A 13,133-nucleotide genomic window follows, 5' to 3' on the forward strand; every position below is an offset into this window, starting at 1 on the left:
TCATGCTCCCTGACTTCAAACCATAATACAAAGCTATAGTAATGAAAACAGTATGGTGTTGACATAAAAACAGCCATGTAGATCAGTGGAGAATAGAGAGCCCAGAAATAAACCCACACATATACAATCAATTAATTGTCAACAAAGGAACCAAAAATATACAATGGAGAAAAGACAATCTCTTCAATAGATGGCATGGGAAAAATCGGGCAGCCACATGCAAAACAATGAAACTGGTCCACTAACACCATACAATCCAGCAATTACTTCTGGGTATTTATCTGAAGAAAACAGATACATAACTAGAAAAGATATCAGCATCCCCATGTTGACTGCAGAATTATTTGCAATAACCAAGATATGGACACAATCTAAGTGCTCACCGATGGATGAATAAAGAAAATGTGACACACAAACACCACACATTCTGGAATGTTATTAAGCTATAAAAAAGAAGGAAATCTTGCCATATGAAACAACACAGATGAATCTTGAGAGCATTATGTTAAGTAAAATAAGTCACACAGACAAATACTCTATCATTTCACTTAGTACATGTGGAATCTAAAAAACAAAACACGACACTGAGCTCACAGATACAGAACACATTTTGGCTGCCAGAGGCAGGAGGTCAGGAAATTGGGCAAAATTGGTGAAGGGGTCAAAAGGTGCAAACTTCCAGTTATAAAATAAGTAAGTCATAGGGATGTAATTTATAATGCGGTGACTACAGTTAATAATACAGTATTGCATTTTTGAAAGTTCTGAGAGATCTTAAACGTTCTCATCACACACAAAAATTTGTAACTATGTACAGTGACAGACATTAACTGGACTCATTGTGGTGATCATTTTACAATACATACAAATATTGAATCATTATATGGTACACCTAAAACTAACATAATGTTATATGTCAATTTTATGTATGTCTCAATTTTTTTTAAGTTAAATATACTTTGTTATGGAATATTACATCCAAAATAAACATCAGAAATTACAAAATGCTTAATGGACATATGGGCACACTCAAGAGGGAAAACCTTAGGTTCAACTAGGTGAAAGAATGCATAAGCAAAAGACAGATACTTTCAAGAAGTAGAATGAACACGGGAGAGAGCAAATAAGAAACGAACGCTTTCAGGGACTGGAAGTAATCAGAGTTGCCAGAATTTACAAGGAACTTGGAAAAGAGTGAGAGATGAGTTAGAATAATAGATAAAAAAATTAACAGTTCTGGGAAAATAATTTAAGTCACAACAACTTCAAAAATTGTAATAATAATCATAGTGAATAAAATATTAGTTTTAATTATTAAAAACCCCAAATTGCACACCTTAAAGATTATTAAACTAGGATATTATTTGGAAAATTGGATGAAGAAAAACATATAGAAGATGCAATAGTATTAAAAACAAGAAAAGAGGGGGAGAACTTTTATAAATCAATAATAAACAAGCCAACAGGCAAAAAATATAAATATGCATTTACAGAAGAGAAAAATACATGTGACCAATAACCATATAAAAAGATGTTCCACATTCCTAGAACTCAGGAAAATTCAAATCAAGAGCACAATCAGATGCTACTCTACACTTAAGACAAGTAACAACACTAAATACTAAATGTTGGGAAGGATGACTCAACTGAGTCTCATCCATTGTTTGTATGAATATAAATTGATAAGACCACTTTGGAAATACAATTTAATATTACTTTTAATATATTAATATTAAATAATATAAAATTTATAAATAATATAAATAATAAACAATATAAAAATAATACAAAATTAATATAAATTTAAATATTTGTAGAGCCCAGCAATGCCACTCCTAGAGAGACAGTTGTATATTTGTACCAGGAGACATCAACAAGGATGCTGACAGCGGTACTGCTTTTACTAACAAAACCCTGGAAACGCAAGTACTCATCAAAAAAACCAGTAAGTGAATTTTGGTATATTCACACAATAGAATATTATGCAGCAGTATCATTCTTAGTAACATAATTTTGAGTGAAAACTGTGTCTCAGAAGATCTACTTGTTTTTTACAAAGTTAAGCAAAAGTATATTGTTTAGTCATACATATTCAAGATAAATTTCTTTAAAGAAAGGAATCATAAATACAAAGTTCTTGACAATATTAACATGATGGTGGGGGGGAAGAGCAATGCACAGAACAGTGATGAAGTCTATCATTAACCAAGAATTATGAATAATCCAGTTCTGTAATCCAATTTAACTACAGTTTAAAAAAATAGCTGCAGTAATCATCCTTGTAGACATACCTCAGTATCTACACCTCTGTACAGAGGGTGCCAAAAAAATGTATAAACATTTTAAGAAAGGAAAAAACTGTATTAAAATTGTAATACTCGATATATACCAATAATAAAAGATGAATACAAGTCACGTTTGACTTCTGCAATTAGAGAGGTGCTCAGAGTGGTTACCATCAGTGTCCAGAGACTTCTGATTGCGGCGAACTACTTGAGCAACGTTGACCAAAGTGTCCACTTGTATTGCTGCACATGCCATTTCAATTTCTTCACACAGTACCATGTGTCTCAAACTTATCACGAATGCGTGCAACTGTTAGGCGTGTTGGAGGTTCTGTTGCATGCTCACACCTCCATTGTCACTGTACTTCCACAACGTTCCTGAATTTCAAATACCACTTCAAAATGGTCTTGCGCTCCTCAAATGACAACTGTACTTCCGCCATTTTCTTTTGACTGTCCTGCCTGTCGCACGGTGACGCTAGCATTTATTTGATTAACACCATCTTCTGAGCAAATGTGACACTGCACATCGCTACTATAATTCAACTTAGAAAAGTAATAATAGATAACATCTCTTAAAATGTGTGTACACTTTTTTGGGACCTCTGGTATACACATCTTTGCAATAATTTGTCTGTTAGCAAATTCCTAGAAATGGAATTTGTGAATATGTATGTTTAGCATTTTGAATTTTTTCCCCAGTGATCCCACTAAATGGTGAGAACAGTTTATATTCCCACCTCAAAGTATCTTAGAGTGTTAATCTCCTACCGCCTTGCCAAAACCTGGTATTACCAAACTTTTGATTTTGCCAGTCAAATAGGCAATATCTCATTATTTTGATTTGTATTTAAATTTGGGCTTGACTGAGCGTTTTATACATTTATTGGCCATTTCTATTTCTTCCTTTACTCACACCCTCTTCAAACCCTTTTTCTAAGACTTAATCTACCTTACTCTTAATAACTTTTAAGAGCTTTTTTTCTTTGTTCATTGAAGAACAGAGCCTTTGCTTTTAATGTGTCTTCTAATTATTTCACCCACCCCTATGCTATTTATCTTTGGTATGGTATATTTTGCCACATTTTACTATTCACAGAGTCAAATTAACCAATCTTTTCTGTTGTAACTACTGAACTCACAGTTTTTTAATTAACGGTTCTCTTAACACAACTTTCCAGGGATAAAGCTCTGGCACAGATGTCCTAGTTCTAGCCTTCCTATCTGTGGAGCTTTATTGGTGTTTCATGCCACCTTGGTGTAGATAAGAAAAAAAGAAAAATACAAAATCATCATCAGAGTTTTAATGTATAAGCATAACACTAACCCAGACCGAGGAAAACTTCTTCTGCCATGATTTGGACTTAGACGCCAACCCTAAAATAGTATATAATCGTATACAGAAGTAATGAAAAGGAAGAGCCTTTAAGCTTCTGCGATTGACTTCAACACACATGAATTCAGTCCTGCATTGCTTTATGCAAGGTAAAAACAAAAAAAAACTATGAAAATGAACAAACAAAAAAAAACTCTTCAAAAAAAAGAAAAATCTGCATCGATGCTTAAACTTGAATTTGCAGTATGTACTCCCAAAAGAGCATCTTACCTGTTAGGCTGCCCTGGAATATATATGTAAGGCATCAGCAGGAGGTGAAGGCACCCGTCCTTGAAAAAGTCCATGGAGTGCTGAAACCAACCAGCAGGCAGGACACCCACTCGATGATGCCCGAAACAGGAATGAGCCACTTACTGCACTGCTCCCCAGGGGCCCATGATTACACATAAGCACTAGGCTGTAACTTAATGATTATCAAACAAACCCCACAATTATTTTCACCCATGGAATTGGCTTCCAAATTTTAGAAAAGGAAAATTTGAAAATGTATGCACTAGTCATTTTATAATTTTCCCTAGAAAACTCGTAAAACTGTCAAATTATATGTTTTGTGTAGTTGATTTCATTTGCCCAGAATTATTAGACTCAGCAATCCTGTTTGAGGCAATCAAACCCTCCTTCATCAAGCCAACCAACACTATTAGTACTCAATTATGTCACGTATCCACATAAATTTTAAAATGAAAGAAAATCACATAAATGGTGATTTTTTTAAAAAATGTGTCTAATAAGAGGTTTCTTTCATTATTATTTATTACTAACAAGAGCTTTGTTACCTCAGGATGTTTTAAAATATTTACAGCATGTAGCACTCCCTATCTCCTGTGAAACAGTTTGCATTTCATCATTAATATCTGAAAGCAACCATAATAAACGTAAAAATTTAAGGTCAAACAAATTAATATTAAAATTTATAATCTGAGTTTTAGGCCAATATTCGACTCACATAAAACTCCTTTTCTCAAAAAAGAAATGGCTCCTTCCAAGAGACTGCCTTTTTCATAAAGCAAAGTAATTATCAGTTGTCATCTCACTACCACTAATCTGCTCAAGCCCCAGTAGTCGTCAGTTTAATATAAGGTGGCAATATGCATTTTCCACTGAAGTTGAATGAGTCCAGGTTGATGAAATGAAGCACTGAGCTACATTAATTTACTTAATAATCAGGTTCTTTACTGAGTATTGTTAGCAGTAGCATATATTAAGATCCATATCAGGACAGCTAGCTCTTATCAGTTGTTTGCATTAAAACTGACTGCATTATCAAACAGCATTGAGTATTCAGGCTCCCAAAATTCATAATAATTAATAATAATAAGCTAAAATTTATTTAACATTTATTAAATGCCAGGTACTCTAAGAGCTAGCAATATGGCAAGAAATATTACTATTCCCATTTTACAGATATGAGAAATTATATCCCAGATAGTTAAGTCACTTTGCAGTCACACAACCAGTAAATGGGGAGAGCTGAAATTTCAACCAAGACTGGCTCCAAAAGTAATAAACACAATTAGGATGAGGACAAACATGTGTAAGGTCAACCCAACTCCCTAATAGATATGTAAATTACAACAAATTAAACATTCCCATTGTTATAAGCATTATATAACTGACACCCCAGGAAGAGTAAAATTACAAGCTGTTTGTTGAGCTGTGTGAGAGTGAATGGTAGAGAAGGAGAACCTGAGTACCTTTGCTTTATGAATGAAAGCTGGATAGAAAAAGTAAAATTGTAAAAAAAATTGTAACAAATTAAAAATGGATGCTAGATGGAATTTGGGAATTAATAATATTGGGCAGTCTTAACATTAACAATAAGATGAGCAGATGAAAAAAACTCACAGATTTTTCTGCGTGATTCAAAGTGATAAAGAGATGATAAGAAGCACATAGTCCCAGGTTATGCTTGCTAATGGCCAAAGGGGAAGCTGAGGTTTCACTTGATGTAATCAGCAGTGGAAGCTAGTAGAGAATTTAAGAGGATGGTAACAGATGCCGGTCAAAAATGGCAGAAGAGAAAACCACCTCCCATGGGAGCAAGTAAAACTATCATAAAGTCAAAGAATCACATCTATTGATGAAGACTGTAGGTGAATAGGAATTCAACAAGAATAGGAACAACAGTCTGCACTGCCACAAAGACGTCTACAATATGAAGTAAAAATGAAAGGCTAGGACGGACTGAAAGTATGACGACTTCATTTAACCAAGCAATCAACACTTAGGCTCCATGAGGCGCAGACTGTTGCACTCACTCACTTTGCTGTGGAATTAACTGATGATGAAGATGGCTGCTTTGGTACCGTGGTTCAAACCCTTGTTCAAAAGTTTGCTTAGGAAGGGTAGCTAGAAAAGGGGAGAGCTACTACCGGTATTACTGAGACAAGAAAGAGAGTAAAACAGCAGAAATGATTTAAAGGCCAACAAAGATCAAAATACCATGATTGGCCAGAATTAATTTGGAGACTCACAAGTCAGAGAAAACCTGTAGTGGCAGTACTTTAAAACTTAAATTCCCCTTGCAGACTCCAAAATAAGAACAGTAGTGGGAATGCAAACCTACAAATAGACATATTATGCATATTTGCTCTCAAATGGCAAATTCTTTGTGAAAAATGATCTATGTATGAGCCCTGTGGCATGATTCAAAAACTGTAACACCAGGATTCTTAACAGCTGGCTCCATCATAGATCTTTAGAAGACCTAAAAGTCCTAAAAACAGCAGTTCGGAAATCACACTATCACAGAAAGTAATGTAATTCCTGTGTGTGTGTGTGTGTGTGTGTGTGTGTGTGTGTGTGTGTGTGTGTGTGTGTGTGTCAGTAGACAGAAACTGTTCCATGGCTGAATACCTGTAAAAGCTAAACCTACCAAAAGGGGAAAAAAACATTAAGTTAGCGGCCCTGAGTCACAGATTGCAGCAGTATTCACAAGCATGGTGGAGTTTAATCACACCCCAGTGGTGAATGACTAACATAGGTCTGCCCGAGGCTGGTTACGATTCCCCAGAGTAAGAATGGCATATTTATATTACAGCTTGATGTCTGTGCTAGAAATGTTCTGACCAAGAATGAAACACTGCACAATCCCAAAGGATACCATTTTGTAGTCTGCTGTGGACGGCATCCCCTGCAGTTGTCTAACAACAGCCCGCCCAACCTAACCCAGCCATACAACAGCTTATTGTACTGGATGAAGACCTCTCGTGGGTTTATATGATAAACGTATCATTCCTTCCTTGTTACCACGTTCTTAACTTTAAAATGGCCTAAAAATGCCAAAAATATTCTGTCTTATCCAAACAAAGCTTGGCTGTATTGAAATAAAATATAATTGCTGTATTTTTCACATGATCCTATTCTAAATTAATTTTCTTGTTTATTAACAAGAAAATGAGCTCATGACAACAGTGTCAAACAACACCTGATGACTAATGAAACACCCTCTGAAGCCCCTGAAATGTGATCACCACTACAAAAAAGCTAAGTCCTCACCCCGTTTCTGATTCCAGAAAGAAAGTCTAACATACTTAAGACAGCAAAGGTCAGTAATCTGTGGCATTTACAGAGGACTCCAGTGAAGTCCAACATGTAAACAAAACTCATACTCATTCCCCAAATGTTAAAATGAGATTTAGCACAGCTAGGGAATGGAATTATCTGGGCAATCTTACTGTATGTATGCCAGCATTTCCCCAAATGTTTTCCATGGAGTATTAGAAGGGTTCCATGGTCAGTAAGTTAAAAATGCCACAACTATCCATCTGGGAGCACTACCATGCACATTAGGCTACTAAGGCTCTGAGAAGTCAAGCAGCAAAGAAACTGGTTTTGTTAACCCAGTGTTTCCCATACTTATTGGATCACAAAACCTTGGTTCTGTTTGATGGAACATCAGTGATATGAGAAGAGTTTGGGAAATGCTACTCAAAGATTACCCTGTGTACATGTATTAATTATTTGTAAACAATTAAAATTTAACATCCAAATCTAAAATAAGATTTTTCTGATGATTGCAGAGTACTAAAATTGCAGTGCCTCAGGGTCAATAAATGTTGGTTGATAGCTTTACTTGATAAAATGAAAAAGAAAACACCATTTACTGTATATTCGGTGATACCAGAAATAAAGGACAAAAAGCCTGCTTTATAGTACTCACTATCACTTAGCACATAATGCTCATAAAATGGAAAAAAACAAACCAATATTTGGGCTGAGAGCATTTTAAATGCTCAGTAAGAACAAACAACTGCACTCCCTTTAAAATCAGTTTATCAGAAAACAACTAAATGTCTACGACTTCAGGAGCTCATAACCGTAACAATAATCTCTCCTCATGTTACTGACATTGAGATTATCTACGATACCGAAACAATGGCACCTACTGAAGATTATTACAATACTTACCACATTACAAAAAGAATCCAGACCAATGTTATGTACATACTTAGTACATTCTGGATTAGACCAAGTAAAATTTAACAACAAGCTGAACAGCATTCTATAAAACAAAAACAAAAAGTCAGTTAGGCTAATTCTGTCTGTTTTTCTGTGCTACGGACTCACAGTGCGAAAGAAGACTGTCTTGGAATTTGATGACTGAATCAAATCTGAATTCTTTACCTAAAGTTTATCTACACTTACCTTAAAAGAAGTTCTTTGGGTAACTTTTTGTTAATAAGGCCTTCATCATTATTTGAGAAAACCTAAAAGGAAATAAAAAGGGAAAGCGTTCCTCAATTTAAAAAAGTTACATGTTTTTTAGATCAGAACGGCCCCAATCACTGTCCTACATCTATGATACTAATTTTATGAAGCCACACTTCAATATTTTCTTTTATTAAAATGTACTGGGGTGACACTTGTTAGTAAAGTTACATTGGTTTCAAGTGTACAATTCTATAATACATCATCTATATATCACATTGTATGTTCACCACTCAGAGTCAGTTCTCCTTCCATCACCATGTTTGATCCCCTTTACCTTCATCTAAGTCTGGTAATCACAACACTTCAATATTGATAGATACAAAAATAGTTTATACCCTATCACCATTTCATAAAAATGGCAACATAAAGCTAAAAGCTATTTCTATACTACATTGTATTGGAGGTTCTAGCCAAGACTATTAGGCAAGAAAATAAATAAAAGGCATCTTGATTGGAAAGGAAGAAGTAAAACCTCTATTTACAGATGACATAACCTTGTATATAGAAAATTCTAAAACAATCCATTAGAGCTAATCAAGGAGTTCAGCAAGGTTGCAGGATACAATATACAAATATACGATATATTTATATAAAAATAAATTGTATTTCTACACATTAGCAATGAACAATCTGAAACTGACATTAAAAAAACAATCTCATTTACAACAGCATTAAAAAGAAAAAAAGTCTTAGGAATAAACTTAACTAATGAAGTGCAAGACTTATATATTGAAAACTTATACAAAACATTGTTGAGAGGGCTGGCCCAGTGGCTCAGGCGGTTAGAGCTTCATGCTCCTAACTCCGAAGGCTGCCAGTTCAATTCCCACATGGGCCAGTCGGCTCTCAACCACAAGGTTGCCAGTTCAATTCCTCGAGTCCCTCAAGGGTTGGTGGGCCCCGCCCCCTGCAACTAAGATTGAACAGGCACCTTGAGCTGAGCTGCCGCTGAGCTCCGGGATGGCTCAGTTGGTTGGAGCGCTTTTCTCCACAACTAAGACTGAAAGGACAACTTGAAGCTGAATGGCACCCTCCACAACTAAGATTGAAGGGACAACAACTTGACTTGGAAAAAAAAAAGTCCTGTAAGTACACACTGTTCCCCCAATAAAGTCCTGTTCCCTTTCCCCAATAAAAATCTTTAAAAAAAAACAAAACAAAAAAATTGTTGAGAGAAATTTAAAAAGACAAAAATACTCACATCCCATGTTCATAAATCAGAAGATTTAATAGTGTTAAATTAGCAACATTTTCCAAACTGATTCATAGATTTAATGAAATCTCCAGCAATAATGCCAACTGCCTTTTTTTTTTTTTTTGAAAAATTGAAAAGTTGATCCTAAAGTTCATAAAAAAATGCAAGGGACCTAGAATAGTCAAAACATCATCATGTGCTGCATAATGATGGTGGTCCCATAAGATTACAATGGAATTGAAAATTTCCTATTGCCCTAGTGACATCGTAGCCACTGTAATATTTCAGAACAATGCGTTAGTCATGTGTTTGTGGTGATGCTGGTGTACAGTGTTATAAAGTGTGTAGTGCTGTACAGTCATGTCCTAGGCCTTCACCTTCACTCACCACTCCACTCACTGACTCACCCAGAGCAACTTTCAATCCTGCAAGCTCCATTCATGGTAAGTGTCCTATACACGTGTGCCATTTTTTATCTTTTATACTGTATTTTACTGTAGGATAAATACTTATCACTGTGTTACAGTTACCTACAGTATTCAGTACAGTAACATGCTGTACAGGTTTGTAGCCTAGGAGCAACAGGCTGTACCATACAGCCTAGGTGTGTAGTGGGCAAGACCATCCAGGTTTGTGTAAATGCGCTCTCTCTGATGCTCACACAGACCAAAGCCCCTAATGACACAGTTCTTAGAATGTGTGCCCGTCATTAAGCAACACATAACTATAACCTTGAAAAGGAAAACAAAGTTGGAGGGCTCACACTTCCTGATTTGCAAACCTACTACAAAGGTACAGTAATTGAAACACTGTGGTATTGGCATAAGGAAAGAGATATTAGATCAATGAAATAGAATTAAGGGTCCAGAAATATACCCCTATATTTATGGGCAACTGATTTTTGACAAGAGTGCTAAGATAATTCAATGCGGGAAAGAATAGTCTTTTCAACAAATGGTGCCAGGACAACTGGAAATCTACATGTAAAAACAATAAAGTTGAATATCTACATGTAAAACAATTAACTCAAAATGGATCAAAGACCTAAGTAATATAAAAGTTAAAACTATAACCCCTTACCCAAAAACTAAGCATAAATCTTCGTGACTTTGGATTTTGTAATGGTTTCTTAGATATGACACCAAAAGTACAAGCAACCAAAGAAAAAATAGATAAAATGGACTTCATCAAAACTAAAAACCTCTGTGCTTCAAAGGGCATCATCAAGAAAGTGAAAAGAAAACCCACAAAAGAGGAGAAAATACTTGCAAATCACATATTTGACACAAGGGATATATCCAGAACATGTAAAGAACTATCAAAATTCAACAATAAAAAGATAAATAAACCAGTTTAAAATTGAGCACGGGATTGGAATAGACATTTCTGTAAAGCAGATATGCAAATCACCAATAAATACATTTTAAAAAGTTCAATATCACTAGTCATTAGGGAAGTGCAAATCAAAAACAGGAGACACTTCACGGCCACAAGGATGGCTAAAAGGCAACCTCCTCATGTCCCCTGCTATACAAACCATTCCTTCCCCCTCCCCCCAACCCCCAACCCCGTAGAGCCCAGGCATCATCTTATCCACTCAAGCAAATCCCTTCCATGAAATAAATTCTTAATGCTTAAGGATACACACAAAGCAAACAATTTCTAAGTTTAGCAAAGCAACCACTAGTACATAATTACAGTAAAATGCTTTAATTTTAGAGTAAATCATACTCCTAAATTCACAACAGTGAATCAAGGTAGACTACGGGTCAGAAGGGAGTGGGTGGACGAAGAAGAAAAGGCAAATGGATAACAAAAGGAATATGAGACTTCAGAGAGCTGTGAAAATTAATTCTTGAATATTCTTCCTTTCTCCTTGCTATAATTGTAAGGGCTTTTCACACATAGAACATATACAAGTATGTCACTGCAATATTTTAAACATTTAGATTTTTGCAAAATTCATTTCCTGAAACTCTTGCTGGCTCCATTAATTTGTTACTTAAAAGCAATTCAGAATAAAAAAGAAACACAAAATAGACAAATTGCTGTTATTTATGGGTGATGTTCTTTCCTGGTCACTGATAAGCCACATACCTGGCATGTGTTTTTTTTTTCCTGGGTCAGTGAGAGATACAGACCATCCACCTTGTCTTACTACCATGCCTCTCCCTAGTTAATTATTGAAGACAGAGCCAGCCAGGGTTCCAAGTGGTACCCTTTCTCTCCAGAAGGCACTTGGGGAGCAACCTGCATTCTCAGTTTACTAGCACTTCACCAATCTACACTAAATTACTGATGGTTAAATAAAGAAATAAACAAACAAACAGTTTCTTAAACATAGGTGTTTCCTTATTACCCCCACCCTCTCAAATATTCTATACCAAAGGTGTGTTTCCATCTCCTCTCCTGTTTTACACCCTTTGGAAGGAAGCCTCTGTATAAATCACACCTTTAGTTGGCAAATCGCTGAATTCTGTCTATTCAAGTCAACACCTCATTTGAATCTTCCAAGTCAGGTCGTCAATGGGGGCCAGGTAATATGCCCACTCTCAAGTTCACTGAATAAAGGCAATGATTTAAGACGTTTACAATGTTCTAACCATGCATTAAATCCCTGAGTGAGGGTGCTGCACTGAGGGAAAAAACCTCCAGCTTTAATGCCCCCATTTTTTAAAAGGGCGGGGGAAATCTCGAAAATTACAAATTTAAATTTCCACATGCTAAAAGACCTGTCAGAATGATGAATTTGAAAGAAATACACACGTATGATATTATATATATATAATTGCACAGAATTATATATGAAATTCACAATGTTCTGTAAATATTGCACACAGCTCGTACTAAATATAGTGTTAATATGAAAATATATGATATTCATACATATTCTTTTTTTCAAACCACACCCTCTCTGGGTGGCTTCCCAGGCTCGCCGGAGCCAAACAGCGTCACGCTGTCCGGTGGTCCACTGGATGTGGGGGCAGGGGGGGAGATCCGAGCAGTGACCCAGACATTCAACGATACAGAACACAGCGTCGCGGTCGCCCCAGGGCAAGAGGGCGTTCCGCGTCCTCCAGGGTTCCCCCTCCCCGGGGCCCGCCCAGCCCGTCAGCCCCGCAGGCCTCGGCCCGGACTCTCCGCGCGACCCCGGCGCCACCCGCCCGAACCTAGCAGGCAGCCGCGCAGCGACACAGCTCGGGCAGGGCGGCTGGACCCGCGTGGGCCCCAGACTCACCATGGCCGAAGAGCCGCGAACGCGCCCACAGCCGGGAGTCACAAGGCGCCGGCAACGCCCGTTGTCCTGGTGACGCCAGCTGGGCGCCCCGCCCCGTCCCTAAGGTGGGCTCGGGAGACGGCCATTGGCTGACGGCGGGCACGTGACGGCAGGGGCGGTGCCCTTTGGACCGCCCCATTTGTCCCCCACACCTCGGCTTTTGAGAGGGGCCTCTTCGCCTTTCTTACTCTGCATCTGGTCCGTCATCATCCTGATCACCTTGCCTTCCCTCACTTGACTGGTAACCCAGCAACGGACTGCCCAGAT

General features: G+C 37.1%; 1 protein-coding gene across 9 annotated transcripts in view; it reads right to left on the reverse strand.

Annotated features, from left to right (window-relative positions):
• The window catches only part of FBXL2 (F-box and leucine rich repeat protein 2), a 57,926-nt gene that overhangs the window by 34,034 nt on the left and 10,759 nt on the right, over nucleotides 1-13,133 (reverse strand). For 2 of the 9 annotated variants that reach the window (XM_033132472.1, XM_033132479.1), the window contains exons 1-4: nucleotides 12,828-12,915; nucleotides 8,329-8,390; nucleotides 8,092-8,185; nucleotides 3,892-3,971 (exon numbers count right to left, since the gene is read on the reverse strand). In XM_033132472.1, the coding sequence (XP_032988363.1) occupies nucleotides 3,892-3,971; nucleotides 8,092-8,185; nucleotides 8,329-8,390; nucleotides 12,828-12,830 (239 nt within the window). In that variant the 5' untranslated portion in view covers nucleotides 12,831-12,915. Of the gene's footprint in view, nucleotides 1-3,891; nucleotides 3,972-8,091; nucleotides 8,186-8,328; nucleotides 8,391-12,827; nucleotides 12,928-13,133 lie in introns of those variants that run through there. The other 7 variants (XM_033132473.1, XM_033132474.1, XR_004425458.1 and 4 more) reach the window with 6 other exon arrangements.

The sequence above is a fragment of the Rhinolophus ferrumequinum genome, chromosome 17, assembly GCF_004115265.2.
Source record: "Rhinolophus ferrumequinum isolate MPI-CBG mRhiFer1 chromosome 17, mRhiFer1_v1.p, whole genome shotgun sequence".
NCBI classification, from domain to species: domain Eukaryota; kingdom Metazoa; phylum Chordata; class Mammalia; order Chiroptera; family Rhinolophidae; genus Rhinolophus; species Rhinolophus ferrumequinum.